The sequence below is a fragment of the Phyllobates terribilis genome, unplaced genomic scaffold (assembly GCF_046119375.1).
Source record: "Phyllobates terribilis strain yellow unplaced genomic scaffold, ASM4611937v1 Scaffold_1__5_contigs__length_1240528914, whole genome shotgun sequence".
Taxonomy (NCBI): domain Eukaryota; kingdom Metazoa; phylum Chordata; class Amphibia; order Anura; family Dendrobatidae; genus Phyllobates; species Phyllobates terribilis.
The window spans coordinates 659,080,163-659,105,964 of NW_027362761.1; the positions used below are offsets into that span (position 1 = coordinate 659,080,163).

Consider the following 25,802-nt stretch of genomic DNA (forward strand, 5'->3'; position numbering starts at 1 on the left):
CCGGGTGTTTATACTCGGTCCCCAGCCACCCCTATTGGTCCCAGTCTGCCTTATACACAAGCGCGCATACCAAAAACATTACCTGTGCCCTCCCCAGTGCATTTAGTGGGAAGGACAGCCTATTCCGCTGTAGTGTGTGCATGCCAACCCCCTGTTCATGGCACATGCAAAGAAGCCTCCCGCCCTGCACCTATCATTGCAGACTTGCAACTATCCCCATTCAAGTCCTTCCCAGGGCAGTGTTCAATTGTACCTCCCCCAATCCTTACAATGTAAGCGCAAGTATGCTTGCTTGCACTTGAAATTGGGCCTTTTAGGCATGTGAAGGTGGAATCTGTCCACCACGTCATGGCTGCGTCGGCGGCCTGGTATCCATACTCAGTCCCCAGCCGCCCGGTGGCCGGGTGTCCACGCTTGGTCCCCAGCCGCCAGGGGGCGGCCAGGTGTCCACACACGGTCCCCAGCCGCCCCGTGGCCGGGTGTCCATAAACGGTACCCAGCTGCCCCTATTTGTCCTGGTGCACCTTATACACAAGCGCGCATACCAAAACATTACCTGTGCCCTCCCCAGTGCATTTAGTGGGAAGGACAGCCTAACAACAAACACGTGGACAAGTGAATGTGGCCAGGGATGGTCCATCTCACTGACGCCTTCACACTGGGTTAATATTGTGGAAGCCGGGACACAGTTGGACACTGGGATGCAACACGTCCTCCAGACATAGAGGATTTCGGGTCCTGGGTCAATCAGGCTTCAACACAAAGTTCAGAAGGTAGACAGCAGCAGTGGTCGGCCTCCTACACAATGAGTAAATTATTCATGATCATGAGGCCATCCATCTCCTTAGCTTTCTATTCCTTGGAATGCAAGCGCATGTATGTAGTAGCGGCTAGGCCTGAGGTGGTCAGCGTTTTGGCGCATATCCTACCTCCTCCAAGGATTGCTGGATGTTTTCCTGCTACTATCCCAGTTCTATGACTCCCGTTAAAGCAAAGCTTCAGGTGATGAATGATGGATGAGGTGGTGGAAAAGGAGAAAGAGCAGGAGGAACAGGGACCATTCACATCAATATCAGGCCAGTCAACGACACATGTCTTGTAGGATATGTTCCTGTACCAAAAGGAGCAGTTCGGCTACAAAGTTATAGGGCATACAGTGAGTGCAATGCCTACCAAAAATCTCGAGGCACTCCAATGCCCCTTGGAAGTGACATGGAGGTCAGAGGGCCTTAACTAAACCGTTTTTTCCATTTATAGCGACTGGGTCTCCTGTACACTGTTGGCCTAAGCAGTGAATGGAAGGCTTTCCAAAAATTATGAGGAACTGCAATGCCCCTTGAAACAGATGTGGATTACAGCATACTAAAAACCTTCTACCCGTTATTGGGAAGTGGGTCTCCCTTAGTGTTCGCCTATGCATTGAAAAGCAAAAGCTTACTAAAATTAGGAGGAAATGCAATGCCTGTTGGAAGAGTTGTGGAGGTTAGAGGTAATTAAAAACAACATTTCAATGCCCCTTGGAAGAGCTGTGTAGTTCAGAGTGGTTTAACAAGACGGTTTTAATGCCCCTTGGAAGAGACGTGGAGTTCAGAGTTGTTTAACAAGACTGTTTTAATGCCCCTTGGAGGAGACGTGGAGGTCCCAGTAGAATAAAAAGACAATATCAATGCCCCTTGGAAGAGTGGTGGAGGTTCCAGTGGAATGAAATTATAATATCAATGCCCCTTTGAAGAGTGGTGGAGGTTACAGTGGAATAAAAAGACAATATCAATGCCCCTTGGAAGAGTGGTGGAGGTCACAGTGGAATAAAAAGACAATATCAATGCCCCTTGGAGGAGTGGTGGAGGTCCCAGTGGAATAAAAAGACAATATCAATGACTCTTGGAAGAGACGTGGAGGTCACAGTAGCTTAACAAGATGATTTTAATGCCCCTTGGAAGAGACATGGAGTTCAGAGTGGTTTAACAAGACGGTTTTAATGCCCCTTGGAAGAGACGTGGAGGTCACAGTAGCTTAACAAGACTGTTTTAATGCCCCTTGAAAGAGACGTGGAGGTCCCAGTGGAATAAAAAGACAATATCAATGCCCCTTGGAAGAGTGGTGGAGGTCCCATTGGAATAAAAAGACAATATCAATGCCCCTTGGAAGAGTGGTGGAGGTTACAGTGGAATAAAAAGACAATATCAATGCCGCTTGGAAGAGTGGTGGAGGTCGCAGTGGAATAAAAAGACAATATCAGTGCCCCTTGGAAGAGTGGTGAAGGTCCCAGTGGAATAAAAATACAATATCAATGACCCTTGGAAGAGACGTGGAGTTCACAGTAGCTTAGCAAGACGATTTTAATGCCCCTTACAAGAGCCATACAGTACAGCATGTTAAAAACATTATTCCCATCATTGGGGAGTGGGTCTCCCATAGTCTTTGCCTATGCCTTCCAAGCAAAAGCTGCCAAAAATTAGGACGGAGGAACTTGCAATGCTGGCAACACAGACCACCATCACCCTGGTGGTATAGTGGTGGTGGAGGCTGAGGATAAGGAGAAGGGCAAAAAACAGCCGAAATGAGGAAGCGTATACCCATGTGTGGGTGTGAAGCGGTGCGTGGGAATACACCTCCCGAAATAACACAGTGGATTTGACTTTGTTATTCTGCTGTCATTTGTTGATGATGAGAAGTCTGGCCCAATCCAGCCCTTGTTCATTTTGATAAGGGTCAGCTTGTCTGCATTGTCACTTGACAGGCGTGTGCGCTTATCAGTTATAATTCCCCCAGCGGCACTAAAAACACGCTCCGATAACACGCTAGCGACAGGGCAGGCCAGGATCTCCAAGGCGTACAGAGCGAGTTCATTCCAAGTGTCCAGCTTGGATACCCAATAATTAAAAGGCACAGAGGAATCACAGAGGACGCTGGCACGGTCGGCAAGGTAATACCCTCACCATCTTTTGAAACTTTCCACTCCTTGTGAGAGTACCCCACGCCTCAGGGCCTGTAAGCTGGGTGGGTCTCAGAAAACTGTTCCAGAATGTTGACAGTGTTCCCCTGCCTCTGCTGGATGGAGTTGCGTCTCTCTCGCCTGTACGCCTTGTTTGGGCAACGAACTGTGACCTCTGCCGCTAGCATCTTCAGATGGGAATTTTTTTAACAGTTCTGCAGCAAGGGCCTTCTGGTACTGCCCCATTTTTGTAGACCTCTCCACCTCAGGAATAAGAGAGTGAAAGTTCTCCTTGTAGTGGGGGTCTAAAAGTGTCACTAACCAGTAATGACTGTCACCCAACATTTTGACAACGCGAGGGTCACGGTTAAGGCAGCGTAACATAAAGTAAGCCATGCATGCCAGACTGTTAACGGGCAAGACTTCCATGTCCTCACCAAGATGATGACTGACCATGCTCTCCTCCTCCTCCTCCCCCCTGTCCTCAGGCCACCCATGCTGAACCGACGGTATGACAGTTGTACGTACTACCGTCTACAGCGCATGATACCAGCTCCTGTTCTTCCTCCTCCTCCTCCTCCTCCTCTCCCTCATTTTCCCGAAATGCATGTTGGGATGAGATCAGGCTGGGCTGTGTGTAATCGCCCACTATGGCTTCTTGATCCATCTCATCATAATCTGGCTGCAATACCTCCTCTTTAATTCTCTGCAGAGAGCATTGCAAAAGACAGACAAGTGGGATGCTGACGCTAATGATGGCGTCATCGCCACTCACCATCTTGGTGGACTCCCCAAAGCTTGTCAGGATGGTACATATGTCAGACATCCAGGTCCACTCCTGAGGTCTTATGTGTGGAGTCTGAACTGAATAAAGACGGCCTTGTTGATGCTGGTACTCCACAGCTGCTCTCTTCTGCTCACAAATCGTTTGCAACATGTGGAGGGTAGAGTTCCAATGTGTGGGGATATCACACACCAGTCGGTGTGCCGGAAGCTGCAAACGCTGCTGCAACACAGCAAGTGCAGCGGAAGCTGTAGCCGACTTCCGAAAATGAGCTGACAGGGGTACGATTTAAGAAACCACTGAACCACGAGGTTAAGCACATGAGCCAGGCATGGTACGTGTGTGATCTCGCCTCGCCTGAGATCCGCCACCAGGTTACGGCCATTGTCACACATGACCATGCCTGGATGTAGGTTCAGCGGTCTCAGCCACAGATCTGCCTGCTCTTTCACAGCTGTCCACAACTCACAAGCAGTGTGAGGTTTATCACCTAAGCTTATGAGTTTCAGCACAGTCTGTTGCCGCTTGGCTGAGGCAGTACTGCAATGCTTCCAGCATGTAACTGATGTGGTGATATCTGAGATGGAGGCTGAACATGAGAAGGAGGAGGATGATGCACAGGAGCTGTACACTGTGCTGGCAACTCTGACTGACATAGGGTCCGCAATCCTCGGTGTGGGGAGGATGTGTTCCGTCCCAAGGTCCGACTGGGTCCTGGCTTCTACTATGTTTACCCAGTGTGTCGTCAGGGACATGTACCATCCCTGGCCACAAGCACTTGTCCATGTGTCCGTTGTCACGTGGATTCTCCCAGTAACTGCATTGTTGAGGGCACGGCAGATGTTTTGGGACACATACTTGCGTAGTGCGGGGATGACACACCGGGCAAAATAGTGTCGGCTGGGGACCGAGTACCGAGGGATGGCCACCGCCATAAGGTTTCGGAAGGATTCTGTCTCCACCAGCCTAAAAGGCAGCATTTCCAACGCAAGCAGTCGTGAAATGTGCGAATTTAGGACTGTGGCCTGTGAGGCATTGGCTGTGAATTTGTGCTTTCGTTCAAAGGTCTGGGATATGGACAATTGAATGCTGCGGTGGGATGTGGACGTGGACGTTGATGCTGTTTCTTGAGAAACAAGACATGTGCCTGATGATGCTGGTGGTGGTCAGGCTGGTACTTTTGTCATCTCTGCTGATGCTGGCTTGGCAGGTGGTACAAATGGCCTTTTTGGGGTTATCAGCAGAGTCTTTAAAAAAATTCCAGACTCTGGAAGACCTACCGGTTGTACTGGCAACGTCCCTCGTGTTACGGGGAACGGTTGCCAGCCTTCTGTCTGCGGCCACCACACTGCTTCTTCCTGCCTGTTGGGGTACTCTTCCTTCCTCCCCTGTGTGCTGCTGGCCTCACTCTGCATGTCCTCCTGCCACGTTGGGTCAGTTACTAGATCATCCACCACCTCCTCCTCTTCCACTTCCGCACCATGGTCCTCCTCCTCACTTCGTGGCAATTGTGTCTCGTCATCGTCCACCTCTTGTGACAAATTGCCAGCGTCGCCTTCCTGTGGCTTTGGCTGTTCAAATATTTGGCCATCACTACATGGGATCTCCTCTTCCACCACTTCAAGCGGAGCAGGCGAGGGGCCCAAATATGGAAATGGACCAGTGAAAAGCTCTTCAGAGTGTCCAACTGTGGGATCAGTTGCTGTCTGATGACACTCTGCATGGTGGGAGGAAGGAGCATCAGGGTGAGGAGGAGTATGTGGTCGAGACTCACGGCTACTTAGACTTGACCGTGTGGAAGACAGACCGGAGGTGGTGGTGCCCAGGTGACTGAAAGTATTATCTGCTATCCAATTAATAACCTGTTCACACTGATCAGTTCGGCGTTGTGTGCTTCCTTAGTAATTCAGTCAAGAACTGGGAGCGAGAAGATGTGGCTGTTGGTTGTGGCACATTTTCACCTTGGCCACGGCCCCGTCGTCTGCACGCACCATCACCAGAACGTCCAGTTCCACGTTCCTTGCCACGCGCCTTGCCCATTTTAAATTAATTAAAATAACTTACACTCGCACTATCAATAGAATAATAATAGAATAGAAAGGAGTTTAGAACTGTGTAAGAGGAAATTACACCCAGATTTGAACCATGGAAGAGGAAAACCACAGTTCTAGTTCTCTGGCCTACACCAGAATCTTTTAAACAGATATATTTGTGTCTGAACAGTCAGCGAGACACTCAAACTGTTTGTTTTTATGCAAAAAAGGCAAAAAGGTGGATTACACCCAGATTTGAACCGTGGAAGAGGAAAGCCACAGTTCTATTTCTCTGGCCTACACCAGAATCTTTTAAACAGATATATTTGTGTCTGAACAGTCAGCGAGACACTCAAACTGTTTTTTTTTATGTAAAAAAGGCAAAAAGGTGGATTACACCCAGATTTGAACCATGGAAGAGGAAAACCACAGTTCTAGTTCTCTGGCCTACATCAGAATCTTTTAAACAGATATATTTGTGTCTGAACAGTCAGCGAGACACTCAAACTGTTTTTTTTATGGAAAAAAGGCAAAAAGGTGGATAACACCCCGATTTGAACCGTGGAAGAGGAAAACCACAGTTCTAATTTCCTGGCATATACCAGACTTTTTTAAATAGATATATTTGTGTCTGAACAGTCAGCGAGACACTCAAACTGTTTTTTTTTATGGAGAAAATGCAAAAAAGTGGATAATACAGAGATTTGAACCACAGTTCTAGTTATATGGCCAAAACCAGACTCTTTTTAACAGATATATTTGTGTCTGAACACTCACAGACACACTCAATTTGTTGTTTTTTGGGGAAAAAAATACTGAAAGGTTAATAAGACGGGTATTTGTACAGTCTGAGGAAAAAAAAAAAAAAAGAGGATTTAGATGAATAGATGAAAGAAAAAGGATTTTACTTGGCTCCTGAGCAGGGCCGGCGTCAGCACCCGGGCAAGTGCCGGGGCCCTGAGCAGGCGGCAGTGCCCACTGGCGGTCGGGAACCCCGCTGGGCTATGGGTGGAGGAGAGCGGTGCCAGCACCCGCCCTTCTCCCCTGCTTGCTCAGGGCCCCGGCAGCCGGATACTTACCTCTACCCGTGCCTCCGCAGATCCGCTGTCTTCCTGTTGTGCGCTCCTTGTAACGTCTCAGGTCAGAGGGCGCGGTGACATCTTTCCGCCACGCCCTCCCCTGAGCTGTCACAGGCAGCGCAGAGCGGGAAGACGCCAGCGACGCTGGAGTCCGGACCTGAGCAGCGGCAGCAGGTTGGGAGGAGGGAGGAGTGAGGTGAGTATTTGATTTTTTCTTTTTTTAATGTATAGAGGCATGGGGCATGATATGGGAGGGTGACATCCTGCATGGGGCATTATAAAGAGAGGGGGTGACATCCTGCATGGGGCATTATATGCGGGGGTGACATCCTGCATGGGGTATTATATGGGGGGGTGACATCCTGCATGGGGCATTATAAAGAGAGGGGGTGACATCCTGCATGGGGCATTATTTGGGGGGGTGACATCCTGCTTGGGGCATTATAAAGAGAGAGGGTGACATCCTGCATGGGTCATTATATGGGGTGGTGACATCCTGCATGGGGCATTATAAAGAGAGGGCGTGACATCTTGCATGGGGCATTATATGGGGGTTGACATCCAGCATGGTGCATTATAAAGAGGGGGGGTGACATCCTGCATGGGGCATTATAAAGAGGAGGGGTGACATCCTGCATGGGGCATTATAAAGAGGGGGGATGACATCCTGCATGGGGCATTATAATGAGGAGGGGTGACATCCTGCATGGGGCATTATAAAGAGGAGGGGTGACATCCTGCATGAGGCATTATAAAGAGAGGGGGTGACATCTTGCATGGGGCATTATATGGGGGGGTGACATCCTGCATGGTGCATTATAAAGAGGAGGGGTGACATCCTGTATGGGGCATTATAAAGAGGGGGGGTGACATCCTGCATGGGGCATTATAAAGAGGAGGGGTGACATCCTGCATGGGGCATTATAAAGAGGAGGGGTGACATCCTGCATGGGGCATTATAAAGAGGGGGTGACATCCTGCATGGGGCATTATAAAGAGGGGGGTGACATCCTGCATGGGGCATTATAAAGAGAGGGGGTGACATCCTGCATGGGACATTATTTGGGCGGTGACATCCTGCTTGAGGCATCATATGGGGTGGTGACATCCTGCGTGGGGCATTATAAAGAGAGGGGGTGACATCTTGCATGGGGCATTATATGGGGGGTGACATCCTGCATGGTGCATTATAAAGAGGAGGGGTGACATCCTGTATGGGGCATTATAAAGAGGGGGGTGACATCCTGCATGGGGCATTATAAAGAGGAGGGGTGACATCCTGCATGGGGCATTATAAAGAGGAGGGGTGACATCCTGCATGGGGCATTATAAAGAGGAGGGGTGACATCCTGCATGGGGCATTATAAAGAGGGGGTGACATCCTGCATGGGGCATTATAAAGAGGGGGGTGACATCCTGCATGGGGCATTATAAAGAGAGGGGGTGACATCCTGCATGGGACATTATTTGGGCGGTGACATCCTGCTTGGGGCATCATATGGGGTGGTGACATCCTGCGTGGGGCATTATAAAGAGAGGGGGTGACATCTTGCATGGGGCATTATATGGGGGGTGACATCCTGCATGGTGCATTATAAAGAGGGGGGGTAACATCCTGCATGGGGCATTATAAATAGGAGGGGTGACATCCTGCATGGGGCATTATAAAGAGGGGGGGTGACATCCTGCATTGGGCATTATAAAGAGGGGGGGTGACATCCTGCATGGGGCATTATAAAGAGGAGGGGTGACATCCTGCATGGGGCATTATAAAGAGAGGGGGTGACATCTTGCATGGGGCATTATATGGGGGGTGACATCCTGCATGGTGCATTATAAAGAGGAGGGGTGACATCCTGTATGGGGCATTATAAAGAGGGGGGGTGACATCCTGCATGGGGCATTATAAAGAGGAGGGGTGACATCCTGCATGGGGCATTATAAAGAGGAGGGGTGACATCCTGCATGGAGTGTTATATGAGGGCCAGTATTCTGTATAGAGCGTTATATGGGGACCAGTATCCTGCATGGAGCGTTTTATGGGGGCCAGTATTCTGTATGGAGTGTTATATGGGGGCCAGTATTCTGTATGGAGCGTTATATGGGGGCCAGTATACTGTGTGGAGCGATTCGCCGGTTTCTGAGCTATTGTGGAATTTACAATAGATATCGGTCATGTAATGTTGTAATGTAAGAAGTGAAATCTTTGCATTGTACTATATATATATATACATATTTTTATATATATATATATATATATATTTCTCTGCGGTATCTGTGCATCATGAATCCTGGTATGCATTAAAGGTGCCCACTGAGACTCTTTCGCCCAGGGCCCACAAAAACCTGGAGCCGGCCCTACCCCTGAGACCTGGGCCTAAATCTAGCAATTTCAGAAACAGCAGCACACAGGACTGTAATGCAGCGTTTGCTGGTATAACCACTGCGTCTCCTATACAGCCTGCCTGCCTGATATCTGGGATGGATATTAGTCCTGAGAAGGACTGTTCGTTTGATCTGGCAGCCTTTACAGACCCTACACTCACTATTTCACAGTATAAATCTTTCCCTAGCTCAGCAGCACTCTCCCTACACTGTCTGATCCGGAGCGACTGTGTCCAAAATGGCGGCGCCCGTTTTTAAATACTCGAGGTGACGCTGTGCGGCCAGCCAATCACTGTAATGCCCACAACCAACACGGCTGCGGCATTACAGTGACTGGCTGGCAATCCCTGCATGTTCATTGGCTCTGTAAAGAGCGCCAAACATGCAGGGCGGAGACCCGAGCTCCCGCCCGAGTAACCCGGAAATGCTCGGTGCTCGCCGAACATCCCAAGTAGTGAGATGCTCGGGCGAGTACCGAGCAGTGTCGAGCATGCTCGCTCAACACTATTCGACACTAATGATGAGCTGTTTGACAGCCGCAATACATGCATGGATTGCCTGTTTGTTAGGCAATACCTGTATGTGTTGCGGCTGTGACACACATGCATGACATGCAGTTGCTGCGACTCAAATCTATTTTTCGAGAACGCCGAAGATACTCGATTAGCGCCTGAGCGTGCTCGGATAACCCCTTATCCGAGAATGCTCGCTCATCACTATTCGACACCCCTCATTCCTACCGATCAGCTGTTATCCGCTCCGGAAGTGGCTGGATGTAAACAGTGTACAGTGGAAGTGGAACAAAGTGGATGCATACACTGTTTACTTGCTGCTGACAGGTTCTGCTTATCAGTTCTTATTCCATCAAATAGGATCTAATCTGCTCACTTGGCAGCTGGCCACTAAATAGTGTACTGAACTGCGGTGTCATGTTTCACTTTCAATGTATTTAATACAGTTTTATTTGAATAAAACTTTCTTTCCAAGATTTAAGCATGTAAAAAAGCATGTCAATAAATAAACTGGCATTTAGGCTTCTCTGCATATTATCTCTTTATGTGTGCTAGTTTCTGTGTATCATAATATAAACTGCATTTGTTTTTGGGCAATTTTTTTCTATCTTTTAGAAATCAAAAATGCCATGGATAACTGTAAAACCGTGCCCAACATTGACCAAAAAGACATAGATGGTGATGGTGTAGGTGATGTTTGTGACAGCTGTCCCACTATTCGGAATCCAGACCAGGTAAGCTAATTGGATATTCATGTCAGTAAGCAATTGGAACCAGGGTTGTAGCAACGGTAGGTGCAGGGGTTGCAGTCCCACTCGAACCCTGGAGCCAAGAGGGACCCTAGAAGTCGCTTTGGCTTAGATTATAAAATCGACCCATGATTGTTGGAGACTTTGTTGGAGAAGATTGCTTGAGTCAAGTATTACCACATTTTCTTTTTTTTTTACACATATTTTTTTGTAATTTTGATTACGTTTTATCAAAACTACACTCCTCAACATCGAAATTGTAAAACCAAGAAGGATAGATCACAAAATTATGAAAATCACAGGATTAATTTATGTTATTCATATGCAAATTTTGAAAAAAATTAAACATTTTCAAAACCTTTCTTTTTATTTAGTATCAAGTATGAGCTCCATATCCAACAACATACAGTGCCATGAAAAAGCATTCATACACCGTGAACCTTTCCAAATTTTTTCACGTTACACCCATAAAGTTAAATGTATTTTATTGTGATTTTATGTGATATACTAACATAAAGTAGCAAGTATTTGTGAAGTGTAAATGAAATGATACATGGTTGTCTAAATACTTAAAAAATTAAAATTGACATGCATTTGTAGGCATCCCCCTGTAGTCTAATACCCCTAAATACAATCCCGAGTGACCATTTGCCTCCAGAAGTCATATAATAAATAAATCGAATGCCATTTTGAATGCCATTTTTGAAAGCAAGCCATAAGAAGTCCCATTTGCAGTTTGTAAAAAGCCATGTACAGGACACAGCTAGCATGTGGAATAAGGTGCTCTGGTCAGATAAGACCAGGGCCGATTTTAGGCAAAGTTGGGCCCTGGGCAAATGTTTAAAATGGAGTCCTAAATGCTAACATGTTGCACCATCACACACAAGCATTCCAGTTGCATTTACATGTTCTGTGTTCAGACCGTAAACGAGTGCAATCAACAATAGTGACAATATAAATTCGGTGCTTGTTTACTGGCCTCTTTACACAGGTTGACAAAGAATGATGGGCAGAAAACGATCACTAGTAAATCGAATCTGTCCCCATACTATATCATGTTATCAGCAGCACACCTGCAGTTTAAACCGGGCGATGTGTTGTTGGTTCCTGAGAACGATTTTTCTTCTGCCTTAAACAATCCAATCACCTGATAAATGAGCAGCAGTTTGTTCATTCATTGGGTGATTGCTAACATGTTTAGACCTCTGAACTCTTGGCATTTATAAATGGACTAGATGGTGGCCCGATTCGAACACATCGGGTATTCTAGAATAGGTATGCGGCCGACGGGGCGCAATTAGCAGAGCGGCGTTTAAATTTGGTGCCCAAATCGCTGATTGGTCGCGTTAGGCAACCGCGACCAATCAGCAAAGCGGTGTTTAAATTTGGCGGCAATATCGGTGATTGGTCGCGGGCGGCGGCCGCGACCAGTCTGCGAACCGTGTTAGTGAGGACTGGAGAGCGTGTTTAAATTTGGCAACAAAATCGCTGATTAATCGCGACCAATCAGCAGAGCGGTGTTTAAATTTGGCGCCAATACTGCTGATTGGTCGCGGCCGCCGACCGCGACCAATCAGCAGAGCGATACAGAGCGGGGTTTAAATTTGGCACCAAAATCGCTGATTGGTCGCCGGCCGCGACCAATCAGCAGAGCGGTGTTTAAATTTGGCGCCAAAATCGCTGATTGGTTGAGGCCGCCGGCCGCGACCAATCAGCTATTTTGGCGCAAAATTTAAACAACGCTCTGCTGATTGGTCGCGGCCGTCAGACGCGACTAATCAGCGACTTTGGGGCCAAATTTAAACCCCGCTCTGAATCGCTCTGCTGATTGGTCGCGGTCGCCGGCCTCGACCAATCAGCAGAGCGTTGTTTAAATTTGGCGCCAATCTCGCTGATTGGTCGCGGATGGCGGCCGCGACCAATCAGCAGAGCGGTGTTTAAATTTGGCGCCAAAATCGCTGATTGGTCGTGGGCGGTGGCCGCGACCAATCAGCGAACCGTGTTAGTGAGGAATGGAGAGCGTGTTTAAATTTGGCACCAAAATCGCTGATTAGTCGCGACCGCGACCAATCAGTAAAGAGGTGTTTAAATTTGGCGACAATACTGCTGATTGGTCGCGGCCGGCGACCGCGACCAATCAGCAGAGCGGGGTTTAAATTTGGCGCCAAAATCTCTGATTGGTCGCCGGCCGCGACCAATCAGCAGAGCGTTGTTTAAATTTTGCGCCAATACTGCTGATTGATCTCGGCCAGCGACCGCGATCAAGCAGCAGAGCGTTGTTTAAATTTGGCGCCAATCTCGCTGATTGGTCGCGGCTGGTGTCTGCGACCAATTAGCACAGCAGTGTTTAAATGTGGCGGCAAGATCGGTCATTGGTCGCAGCCGCTATTTAAATGTGGCGCCCAAATCGGTGATTGGTCGCGGGCAATGGCCAATCAGCAGTGCGGTGTTTAACTTTAGCGCCAAGATCACTGATTGGTCGCGTGCGGAGAGTGCGACCAATCAGCAAATCGTATTGGTGAGGAGCGGGGAGCGGAATCGTCTTGGTGAGGACCGGGGAGCGGCGCTGCCTGTGCGGCTACTTCCGCTGCGAGAACCCGGGACATGAGCGGGCGCTCGCAGCAGAAGTATCCCGACCCGCAGCGCCGCTCCCCGGTCTTCCCTTTCGCATGGATGTCAGCGACGCCAGCGGTCCTTCCGCTGCTACCGGCCGGGACATGAGCGCCTCGCGCCGCTCATCTCCCGGCTACATCTCCGTCCCGCAGATGGGTCCGGCGGTCGGTGTCCTTCTGCTGGTACCGGCCGGGAGATGAGCGCATCGCGGCGCTCATCTCCCGGCTGCAACACTGCTGAGCTCCGTCCCGCAAATGAGCCGCTAACGGCCGCCATCTTTTTTCTGAAATCCCGCGGCGCTGATTGACCGCTGCAGGACCAATGAGTGACGTGGGATTTCCTGGACAGACAGACAGACAGACAGACAGATAGACAGACGGGATAAGACAATTATATAGTAGATGATACAAACACACACACACACACTATGTGACAGAAACACTGTGTGTTACACACACACATAGCACACACCCATGTACAGTACAGACCAAAAGTTTGGACACACCTTCTCATTTAAAGATTTTTATGTATTTTCATGACTTTGAAAATTGTACATTCACACTGAAGGCATCAAAACTATGAATTAGCACATGTGGAATTATATACTTAACAAAAAAGAGTGAAACAACTGAAAATATGTCTTATATTGTAGGTTCTTCAAAGTAGCCACCTTTTGCTTTGATGACTGCTTTGCACACTCTTGGCATTTTCTTGATGAGCTTCAAGAGGTAGCCACCGGAAATGGTTTTCACTTCACAGGTGTGCCCTATCAGGTTTAATAAGTGGGATTTCTTGCCTTATAAATGGGGTTGGGACCATCAGTTGTGTTGTGCAGAAGTCAGGTGGATATACAGCTGATAGTCGTACTGAATAGACTGTTAGATTTTGTATTATGGCAAGAAAAAAGCAGCTAAGTAAAGAAAAACGAGTGGCCATCATTACTTTAAGAAATGAAGGTCAGTCAGTCCGAAAAATTGTGAAAACTTTGAAAGTGTCCCTAAGTGCAGTTGCAAAAATCATCAAGCGATACAAAGAAGCTGGCTCACATGAGGACCGCCCCAGGAAAGGAAGACCAAGAGTCACCTCTGCTTCTGAGGATAAGTATATCCAAGTCACCAGCCTCAGAAATCGCAGGTTAACAGCAGCTCAGATTAGAGACCAGGTCAATGCCACACAGAGTTCTAGCAGCAGACACATCTCTTCAACAACTGTTAAGAGGAGACTTTGTGCAGCAGGCCTTCATGGTAAAATAGCTGCTAGGAAACCACTGCTAAGGACAGGCAACAAGCAGAAGAGACTTGTTTGGGTTAAAGAACACAAGGAATGGACAATAGACCAGTGGAAATCTGTGCTTTGGTCTGATGAGTCCAAATTTGAGATCTTTGGTTCCAACCACCGTGTCTTTGTGGGACGCAGAAAAGGTGAACGGATAGACTCTACATGCCTGGTTCTCACCGTGAAGCATGGAGGAGGAGGTGTGATGGTATGGGGATGCTTTGCTGGTGACACTGTTGGGGATTTATTCAAAATTGAAGGCATACTGAACCAGCATGGCTACCACAGCATCTTGCAGCGGCATGCTATTCCATCCGGTTTGCGTTTAGTTGGACCATCATTTATTTTTCAACAGGACAATGACCCCAAACACACCTCCAGGCTGTGTAAGGGCTATTTGACCAAGAGGAAGAGTGATGGGGTGCTACGCCAGATGACCTGGCCTCCGCAGTCACCAGACCTGAACCCAATCGAGATGGTTTGGGGTGAGCTGGACCGCAGAGTGATGGCAAAAGGGCCAACTAGTGCTAAGCATCTCTGGGAACTCCTTCAAGATTGTCGGAAGACCATTTCCAGTGACTACCACTTGAATCTCGCCAAGAGTGTGCAAAGCAGTCATCAAAGGTAAAGGTGGCTACTTTGAAGAACCTAGAATATAAGACCTATTTTCAGTTGTTTCACACTTTTTTGTTAAGTATATAATTCCACATGTGTTAATTCATAGTTTTGATGCCTTCAGTGTGAATGTACAATTTTCTTAGTCATGAAAATACAGAAAAATCTTTAAATGAGAAGGTGTGTCCAAACTTTTGGTCTGTACTGTATGTACTGAGCATATACACACATATATGTATCCACAGGGTACATACACATGTATACATAGAGCACATACATATACATGTATACAGAGAACATACATAGCTCACATAGCATACATGGGCTCTGTATATGTATACACAGAGCACATACACACATGTATGCATGCATATAGATATACTAGCTATACTAGCTAATGAACCTGTTCTACGCTTAGGTGGCGAGCATTTTTATTGGTATATGGTCTCCATCCTTTTCCATACTCCCCCATCCTGGTATGTGCTGCCCCCATCCTGGTATGTGCTGCCCCATCCTCTTAAGTGTTGCCCCCATCCTGGTATGTACTGCTCTATCCTCATCCTGCGACCAATCCTGGTATGTGCTGCCCCCATCAAATAAATAAAAAAAACACTCCTACTCACCTCTCACCTTTCCATCGCTCCCCTGCAGCGCGTCACCTGTGGGATTTTACTAAAATGGCGCCATTTTAGTGAAGACACGTTTGCAGAGTGTATTCAACAAAATGGTGCCGAAGTACGCGCTGGCGCGTACCACGCTGTCCGGTGCTATTTTGTTGAAGACACATTGCACAAGTAGCAATTACAACTCCACACTCCTTCCCCGGACTCCGTCCCGTACAGAGCCACCACGGCAACACTCCTCCGAGGTCAGGTATGTTCTTATGGCGCCGGAGATCGCAGTATGAGTTCAGTGCCTACCCATACCGCCATATACTCCTCTTATCTGTAACGGCTGGATGTTTTCTTCTGTCTGGAGCCAGACTGCACAGGCGCATCGCGCAGGCGCAGTCTATAGAGGCTTTGGACAGACGGACACATCCCTGGTTATGTTGTGTACACTACCGTTCAAAAGTTGGGGTCACCCAGACAATTTTGTGTTTTCCATGAAAACTCATACTTTTATTTCTCAAATGAGTTGCAAAATGAACAGAAAATATAGTCCAGACATTGACAAAGTTAGAAATAATGATTTTTATTCGAAAGATTAAATTTTCTACTTCAAAATTTGCTTTAGTCAAAGAATGCTCCCTTTGCAGCAATTACAGCATTGCAAACCTTTGGCATTCTAGCTGTTAATTTGCTGAGAAATTTCACTCCATGCTTCCTGAAGCCCCTCCCACAAGTTGGATTGGCTTGATGGGCACTTTTTGCGTACCATACGATCAAGCTGCTCCCACAACAGCTCAATGGGGTTGAGATCTGGTGACTGCGCTGGCCACTCCTTTACAGATGGAAAACCAGCTGCCTGCTTCTTCCCTAAATAGTTCATGCATAATTTGGAGATGTGCTTTGGGTCATTGTCCTGTTGTAAGATGAAATTGGCTCCAATCAAGCGCTGTCCACAGGGTATGGCATGGCATTGCAAAATGGAGTGATAGCCTTCCTTATTCAAAATCCCATTTACCTTGTACACATCTCCCACTTTACTTGCACCAAAGCAACCCCAGACAATTACATTACCTCCACCATGCTTGACAGATGGCGTCAGGCACCGAGTAGTTACAGCTGCTTGGTGTTATGTTTGAATCACTCCCGTGTGCATGATTTGCAACTGTTTGACAGTTTTATTACATGTGAGGAATGTCTATTTCTTACACATTCCTCACATGTGATAAAACTGTCAAACAGTTAAAAATCATGCACACGGGAGCGATTCAAACATATCACCGAGCAGCTATAAATACTCGGAGTTCGGCCCGAGCATACTCGGACAGAACATACTCGCTCAACACTAGTCTCTATGCACCTATGTAGATATTGCAATAAAAACAAGACGTTTGCAGCTAGAATAGTCATATACCACATTAACAATGTATAGAGTGTATTTCTGATTCATTTAATGTTAGCTTCATTGAAAAAAAATGTGCTTTTCTTTTCAAAAATAATGAAATTTCTAAATGACCCCAAACTTTTGAACGGTAGTGTATGTATGTACACACAAGGTCAAAATTGTTAGTACCCCTCGTTTAATGAAAGAAAAACCCACAATGGTCACAGAAATAACTTGAATCTGACAAAAGTAATAATAAATTAAAAATCTATGAAAATGAACAAATGAAAGTCAGACATTGCTTTTCATCCCTGCTTCCACAGAATTTAAAAAAAAATTGAACTCATGAAACAGGCCTGGACAGAAATGATGGTTCTTCTTAACTTAATATTTTGTTGAACAACCTTTTGAGACAATCACTGAAATCAAACGATTCCTGTAACTTTCAATGAGACTTCTGAACCTCTCAACAGGTATTTTAGCCCATTCCTCATGAGCAAACTGCTCCAGTTGTCTAGTGTTTGATGGTTGCCTTTTCCAGACGGCATGTTTCAGCACTTTCCAAAGATGCTCAATAGGATTTAGGTCAGGGCTCATAGAAAGCATACCAGTATAGGGATGAGGGGGCCATACATACCAGGATTTGGGATAAGGGAGCCATGCATACCAGGATTGGAGGATAAGGAGGCCATACATACCAGGATAAGGGGTACCATACATACCAGAATAGGGATGCAGGGTACCATGCATACCAGGATGGAGGATGGGGTGCCATGCATACCAGGACAGGGATGAGGGGTACCATAAATACCAGAATATCAATGAGGGGTACCATGCATACCAGGATAGGAATGCAGGGTACCATGCATACCAGGGTGAGGGATGGGGTGCCATGCATACCAGGAGGGGGATGAGGGGTGCCATACATACCAGGGTGCCATGGGTACCATATTAATATTATTTATTTATATAGTGCCATTGATTCCATGGCGCTGTATATAACAAGGGGTTACATACCAAATACAGATATCACTTACAGTAAACAAACTAATAATGATAGACTGGTACAGAGGGAAGAGGACCCTGCCCTTGCAGGCTTACATTCTACAGGAATACCATACATACCAGAATAGTGATACCATGCATACCAGGATGAGGGATGGGGTGTCATGTATACCAGAATTGGGAGATGAGGAGTGCCATGCATACCAGCATTGGGGATGAGGAAGCAATGCATACCAGGATGAGGGACTGGGTGCCATGCATACCAGGATTGGGGGATGAGGAAGCCATGCATACCAGGATTGGGGATGAGGGGTGCCATGCATACCAGGATTGGGGATGAGGGGGCCATGCACACCAGGACTGGTGGTGAGGGGTGCCATGCATACCAGGATAGGATGGGGAACAGGATTGGGGAGCACAAATACCAGGATTGGGGGGCAGCACAAATACCAGGATGGGGGTACACACACACACACACACACACGAGATGGACGAAAGGACGGCAATGTCACGATGGGGACAGGCTTTGCAAAGTTGAGAATCTCCCCCCATGTGCTCACCCACCTATCCACTCTCTCTTTCCCCCAATAGCTTCTTTTAGCGCATACAATTAAATGCATTTTTTAACATTTTTTACATTTATTAATTTTAAATTAAATATACATGCGTGTGTTTGTGTGTGCATGCATGTGTATGTATATATACTTTTATTTTTCAATTATTATTTTTTAAATAGAAGTTTTTTGTTTATTTTTTCAATAATTTTTTATTAAAGTCCTTTTTTTTTTGTGAAATATAATATGATTCATGGTATCCTATATGCTGGTTTGTGTTTTCACACGCTGGCTTGCAAACAATATTAGGGGGTTAAATTACTGATTGTTATTATGTCATTAATGAGCGGTCCAATCGGTTTGTTTTTTGATCCTATATAATATTCCTGAGGTCATTTCCTTGTATCACCTGATGAAGACAGCTTGCATGGCGTCGAAATCCGTTGTGTTTTTACAAGGACTTTAATAAAGGTAGCAATTGCTGAATTTTATATGTCTTAGCGCTTTTTATCACCAGCTTTTACCTTTTTGCATTTTCCACATTTCACCCCTTTTGCGGTTACAGGTGAGCTGCTTTGGCTTACTCTTTAATTTTAGCTCATGGACTGTTTTCCCCTCATTTTGACATCCTAGCGCTTCCTACTACCAGCTTCAACGTCTTTTTTTCATTCATCGATGTATCTCATATGTATCTATCATCTATCAATGTATGTCATATCTATCTAGCTATCTATTTATCGATCTATGTATGTCTATATCTATCTTTCTCTATGGACCATACCCTGAGGTGAAGATATGGTGAACAGCCTTCCAGCCCATCTCTTTAGCTGTTCACAAAAAACCCAGACCTGTTAAAGTTAATTTAAGTCTCTCAGCATCTGTGACACTGGAGCATTAAATCTGGGTTCATATCATCAAGTTTTACAAACTGGATGACACATATCTCCATCTGTGATCACCATACAATATTAAATATATGTCTATATATCACACAATCTATCTATATCTACTGCATCTCATAGCTATGAAACATCTATCTATGTGTATGGTCATCTATCTATCCACCTATCAATGTCTATGTCATATGTATGCATATATAAACTATCTATCTATTTATTATACTATCTATGTATAGCTATGTGAAATTTATCCATCATCTACCTATAAATCATACACGGTATATATTAATCATATTACAAATTAAATAGATTAATTTAATTTAAAACATTTTTATAAACCACATTCCTTGTAAAAATGTTATCACTATTACATAACAACTTTCCTTGAAGTGGTGTATTAATAACTTTCACTTTGACATGAGAGCATTGCTTCACTCTGGAGAAAGCAACGTATAGCTGTCCATGTCCAAAGGCTGGTTCAGGTAAATAAATATCCACTCGATTAAGGGTCTGTCCTTGGGATTTGTTAATAGTCATTACGAATGCAGGTTTGACTGGAAACTGTCATCTTCTTAATTTAAAGGGTAACCCAGTGTCAGATGGACACAAATCTATGCGTGGAATAAATACAATGTCCCCTTTGGATGATCCAGTAATCACTTTAGCCTGTATGATGTTGGGGTGTAAGGCAGTGACAATCAGCTGAGTTCCATTGCAGAGACCTTTGTTGGTATTGAGGTTTCGCAGTAGCATGACAATAGTGCCAATTTTAAGTTGGAGCTGATGTGATGGCATTGCCGATGGGGTCAGAGAATTTAAAAATTCCACGGGGTACTGTTCACGTTCATCGTCGTCATCAGCATCCACAGAATCGTCACTTGTATATACAACGTACTTGCTACTCATTCTATCCATTATTTGAGAGTTGAGAAGGTGTACATCCTCATTTTTTGAGCAGAGTATTGCATGTGATGCTGCAGTGTTAACACGGTCTTTGACATTGGCATTTATGGTAATGTTTTGTCCAAATATGTCAGTCACTAAACAGCCAGTGCACAGCATGTCAGGAGGAATTTCTATGACATCATCTCCAAGGTTGTGTTCGTTGACGGCCTCATCATTTCCTAGTTTAAGCAACCAACTGCTGTATTCTGGATCAATGTAGCGCATGTTGTAGAATAGCAGCAGTCTTATAAAGTTTTTCCAGTGTTTTGAATATTTAACACAGGAGTCTACAATTTCTACTCTTGTGGCATTAGCAAGTACAGGAAGGCATTGTCTGAAGTCTCCTCCAAAAATGAAAACTTTACCACCAAAGGGTATTTTTTATCAGCAAAATGTGTTGTCATGACATCACGTAGAAGTCTATCAATGACATTCAAAGCATGGTTTTGTGCCATTGTGCACTCATCAATAAAAATAAAATAAAAATATTGTATGTTGTAACTTTTTTGGCGGCGTTGGTATCACTCTTAATCCTGGAAACAGATGTTTCGTTGATAGGAATTGCTATGCCGTAGAGAGAGTGCATTGTTCCTCCTCCTCGTAGCAAGTTAGCTGCTATTCCTGTTGTGGCTGCAGGTGAGACAACATCTCCTTGTCCTCGTACATAATGTATGAGTAGATGGTATAGGTAGGTTTTTCCACTGCCACCAGGGCCATCAATAAAGAAGCACTTAGGTGTTAATGTGGTGTCTTGTAAAGCTTGAACTATGGCCTCATGGGCGAAACGTTGCTCCTGATTCAGAGTTTCTTTCATCTCTGCAGCCCTTGTCAACTCATATTCCTTATCATAGTGCTCTTGAGGCTGACTTTTTTGTTTGCTGGTCGTGGTAAATTGAAATAATCAAAAGACTTCCCATGGATTAACACATCTTGCACATCTTCCATAGCGTAGCCTTCACAATTGATGCAATCTTCTGTGTTATTGAGGTATCTGTGACAGTAGTCTCTTAAAAAAATGTTCCTTAAACTCATTCCACAACTCTAGGGGATTAGTAGGTGGGCCGAAAACACAGATGTAAGCAAACATCTCCTGAAGTTGTGTAGGCATGTTCAGAACGGTGGCATCTATTATAGTATTTTTCCAGACACTGTAATTTATTAATAATCCTAGTGTTAATGCAGCATCTTTAAATGTTTGATGTGTAACACCATTTACGGATTTAATGCTCTCAAAACTTGCTGGGCCTTTTACATGCAATAATAACAAACGTAAATAATATTGTTCTTGGTCTTTCACACTAACTGTGTACATTCTTCCAATTACTTTTTCGCCTCGTCGCTTTCTGGGTTCCCATGTGCCTTTTTTCCAAACATAGTGCTCAGGAATTTCTCAGTAGTAATATTGATGTGCATTTAGGTCGATCTTATTAAGGTTGAAGTACGCCATTAGTGTGGAATTATTATGGAGCTTTTGTTGAATGTTGTCAATGGGATCGTCTTCATGAAAATATAGTGGCTGAGAGTTAAGCAGGTGTACTGCTAGGCGAATGATGGTATGAGATTGTTTATGCATTGGAAAAGCAAATATTCTCCATGTAGCTTCTGGTGCACTGACGTATCTCGAATCAACAAATTGGCTTGTTTCATCATGTTTGATGTCTCTTTGAGCTATTTCAATATTAGCCTTGTCGTGTCCTTTGTATACATATTTAAACAAATATTTTACACTTTGGATGGAAGCACAGATTTCCACATTAATGTGGCAGTTGTATTTTTTAAGGAAATAGGGGTTATATTGAACAACCCATGAATTATCAATTGTCTTTGAATGATGGTCGTATGTTCTCCCAATGTTTCTGCAGTAACTTGGATAGCCATCCGTTACTTTGTTGGTATATTCTTGGTATTTTTTGGGGAAACCTTTGGAACACTTCCCATTATCCATACAGGGAGAGTTAGGATTTGCTTCTCCACAGGGACCATGAATCATGTTCCTAATAACAATGTTGTGGAGCTGAGGGTATTTTGTTTCATCGGGAATTTCTGCCCATACTATGTTGTCCATGTCCTCTTCAGTTCTTATTTTTGAATTGCTTTCAAGGATTATTAAAATATGTGCGTGTGGCAGACCGCGCTTTTGAAACTCGATAACATGGACGGCTGCCGTGACCTCTCCAAATAAGGCATTGTTGATGTCTGCTAATAGGGAATCAAGATTAATTTTAAAAACACGTGCCACCAAGTCTGGCCTGTGTTCCACATAGGGGTGGATTAAGAGTAGCCAGGGCCCCGGGCAGTTTAGAAGGCGTGGGCCCCCCTCTCTCAGGTACCACATGTATCACGTGACATGTTACATGATCTTCATTTGATAGATCATGTGATAGGTCATGTGAGTAACACACAGAAGTTCTGATCACATCTATAGATGGAAAATGGCGGAATTTTTTTTACATTATGTACAACCCTATACATAACATAGAACTATATATAGCAGAGCAGGGGTGGGAGATTAATGTTCCCAAGGGGCCACCATTTCCGGTGACTACCTCTTGAAGCTCATCAAGAGAATGCCAAGAGTGTGCAAAGCAGTGATCAAAGCAAAAGGTGGCAACTTTGAAGAACCTAGAATATAAGACATATTTTCAGTTGTTTCACACTTTTTTGTTAAGTATATAATTCCACATGTGTTAATTCATAGTTTTGATGCCTTCAGTGTGAATGTACAATTAGTCATGAAAATACAGAAAAATCTTTAAATGAGAAGGTGTGTCTCCAAACTTTTGGTCTGTACTGTACAGTATGACCCCCACATAGCCTCCCTATATACAGTATGAGCCCCACATAGCCTCCTATATACAGTATCATTCCCCCACATAGCCTCCTATATACGGTATGAGCCCCTCACATAGCTCCTTATATACAATATGAGCTCCAACATAGCCTCCTATATACAGTATGAGCCCCACATAGCCTCCTATATACAGTATCATTCCCCCACATAGCCTCCTATATACAGTATGAGCCCCCCACATAGCCTCATATATACAGTATGAGCCCCTCACATAGCTCCTTATATACAATATGAGCTCCAACATAGCCTCCTATATACAGTATGAGCCCAACATAGCCTCCCTATATACAGTATGAGCCCCACATAGCCTCCCTATATACAGTATGAGCCCCACATAGCCTCCTATATGCAGTATCATTCCCCCACATAGCCTCCTATACACAGTATGAGCCCCACATAGCCTCCCTATATACAGTATGAGCCCCCCACATAGCCTCCTATATACAATATGAGCCCATCACATAGCTCCTTATATACAATATAAACCCCAAAATAGCCTCATATATACAGTATGAGCCCCCAAATAGCTCCTTATATGCAATATGAGCCTGTACATAGCTCCCTTCTGTGATCGACTGTCGGTTCCACAGCCAGCTCAGAGAATGATCGAATCTCACTCTGTGGGCGGCAAAATGCAGCTGCCAGGGAGACACCTCTGACCACTACAAGAGGTGGCCCGAAGCTACCCCCCTGACAGCTGTACCCAGGTTAGCTGCCCCTCCTCTTCCCCTAGGTACGGCCCTATACAGTCTATATGAGAATACATGACTGGTATCTATAATATAATCAGAGATGTGTCCGTCTGTTCGAAGCCTTTATAGACTATGCACGCAATGCGCCTGCGCAGTCTGGCCAGAGACAGAAGAACACATCAGACATTACAGGTGAGAGGCAGGAGGATGAGGATAAAGGATTGTGATGCCAGAGATCATGGTATGCGTAAGAGCTGACTGCATACTGCTATCTCCGGCGCCATTAGGACACATACCTCGATCTCCATTTTGTTGAAGATACTGTGTGCAAATTTGTCTTCAACAAAATGGCACCAGAGACCGCAATTAGTGTTGAGCGAATTTGTTCGGCATTTCAAATTCGGGTTCGTATTCGGGGTTGCGGCTTGTTAGCGCCAAAAAATTGTCTCCGCCCATGAAGATCCCTAAGTTTCCATGCTGTCACGCAAATAACTAATCGCAATATGTCCAGGCACGAACTCTGGCGCCACACTCCTTCAGCCTCACCGGAGATCCGGAGATTGAGGACGCGCTGCAAGGGGGAGGGGAAAAGGTGAGTTGGAGTGTTTTTTTGTTTTTTTTATGGATGGAAGAACAGCAGAACAGGCAGGATGAGGGAGCATATACCAGGATGGGAGACCTGGATGGGGGAGCATATACCAGGATGGAGGAGCATGTACCAGGATGGGAGACCTAGATGTGGGAGCATGGACCAGGATGGGGGACCTGGATAAGGGGACCATATACCTGGATGGGGGGGCATGTACCAGGATGGGGGACCTGTATGTGGGAACATGGACCAGGATGGGGGACCCTGATAAGGGAGCCATATACCCGGATGGTGGAGAGCATGTACCAGGATGGGGGACCTGTATAAAGGGACCATATACCAGGATGGGGGGAGCATATACCAGGATGGGGGACCTGAATGTGGGAGCATGGACCAGGATGGGGGACCCGGATAAGGGACCAATATACCAGGATGGCGGGGAGCATGTACCAGGATGGGGGACCTGGATAAAGGGGCCATATACCAGGATGGGGGGAGCATATACCAGGATGGGGGACCTGGATGTGGGAGCATGGACCAGGATGGGGGACCCAGATAAGGGAGCCATATACCAGGATGGTGGAGAGCATGTACCAGGATGGGGGACCTGTATAAAGGGACCATATACCAGGATGGGGGGAGCATATACCAGGATGGGGGACCCGGATGTGGGAGCATGGACCAGGATGGGGGACCCGGATAAGGGGACCATATACCAGGATGGGGGACCTGAATGTGGGAGCATGGATCAGGATGAGGGATGCGGATAAGGGGACCATATACCAGGATGGTGGGGAGCATATACCAGGATGGGGGACCTGGATGTGGGAGCATGGATCAGGATCGGGGACCCGGATAAGGGGACCATATACCAGGATGGGGGGAGCATATACCAGGATGGGCGAGCATACACCAGGATAGGGGAGCATACACCGGGATGGGGGAGCATACACCGGGATGGGGGAGCATTGGGTTTCAATCATGGGATCTGGTCCGGCGCAGGTTCAGTCATTGCTTTGAGAATACAGAGCAGCTGATGTAACCCCGGCCCTGACTGACAGCCAGCCTCAATGTAGAGCCAGTGTCAGTCAGTGCTGAGGGTGCGGTTATATGGGATGCTCTGTATACTCAGTGGTGACCGAACCGGCCCTGTCCCACCCCCATGACTGAAACAGAATGCTGGCAAGGAGTATAAAGTTCATTTTCTACCCGCTGCATTCAGCTGCTGGGCAGCATAATTACGTTGTTAACCTGCAGATTAACTGTTATATATGCAGGTTAATAGCTTTATTTCT

General features: G+C 45.9%; 1 protein-coding gene across 1 annotated transcript in view; it reads left to right on the forward strand.

Moving 5' to 3' along the window:
- The window catches only part of LOC141273238 (cartilage oligomeric matrix protein-like), a 1,071,601-nt gene that overhangs the window by 734,179 nt on the left and 311,620 nt on the right, over nt 1–25,802 (forward strand). Inside the window, exon 11 of the mRNA XM_073684814.1 lies at nt 10,344–10,462. Coding sequence (XP_073540915.1) covers nt 10,344–10,462 — 119 coding nt within the window. The remainder of the gene's footprint in view (nt 1–10,343; nt 10,463–25,802) is intronic.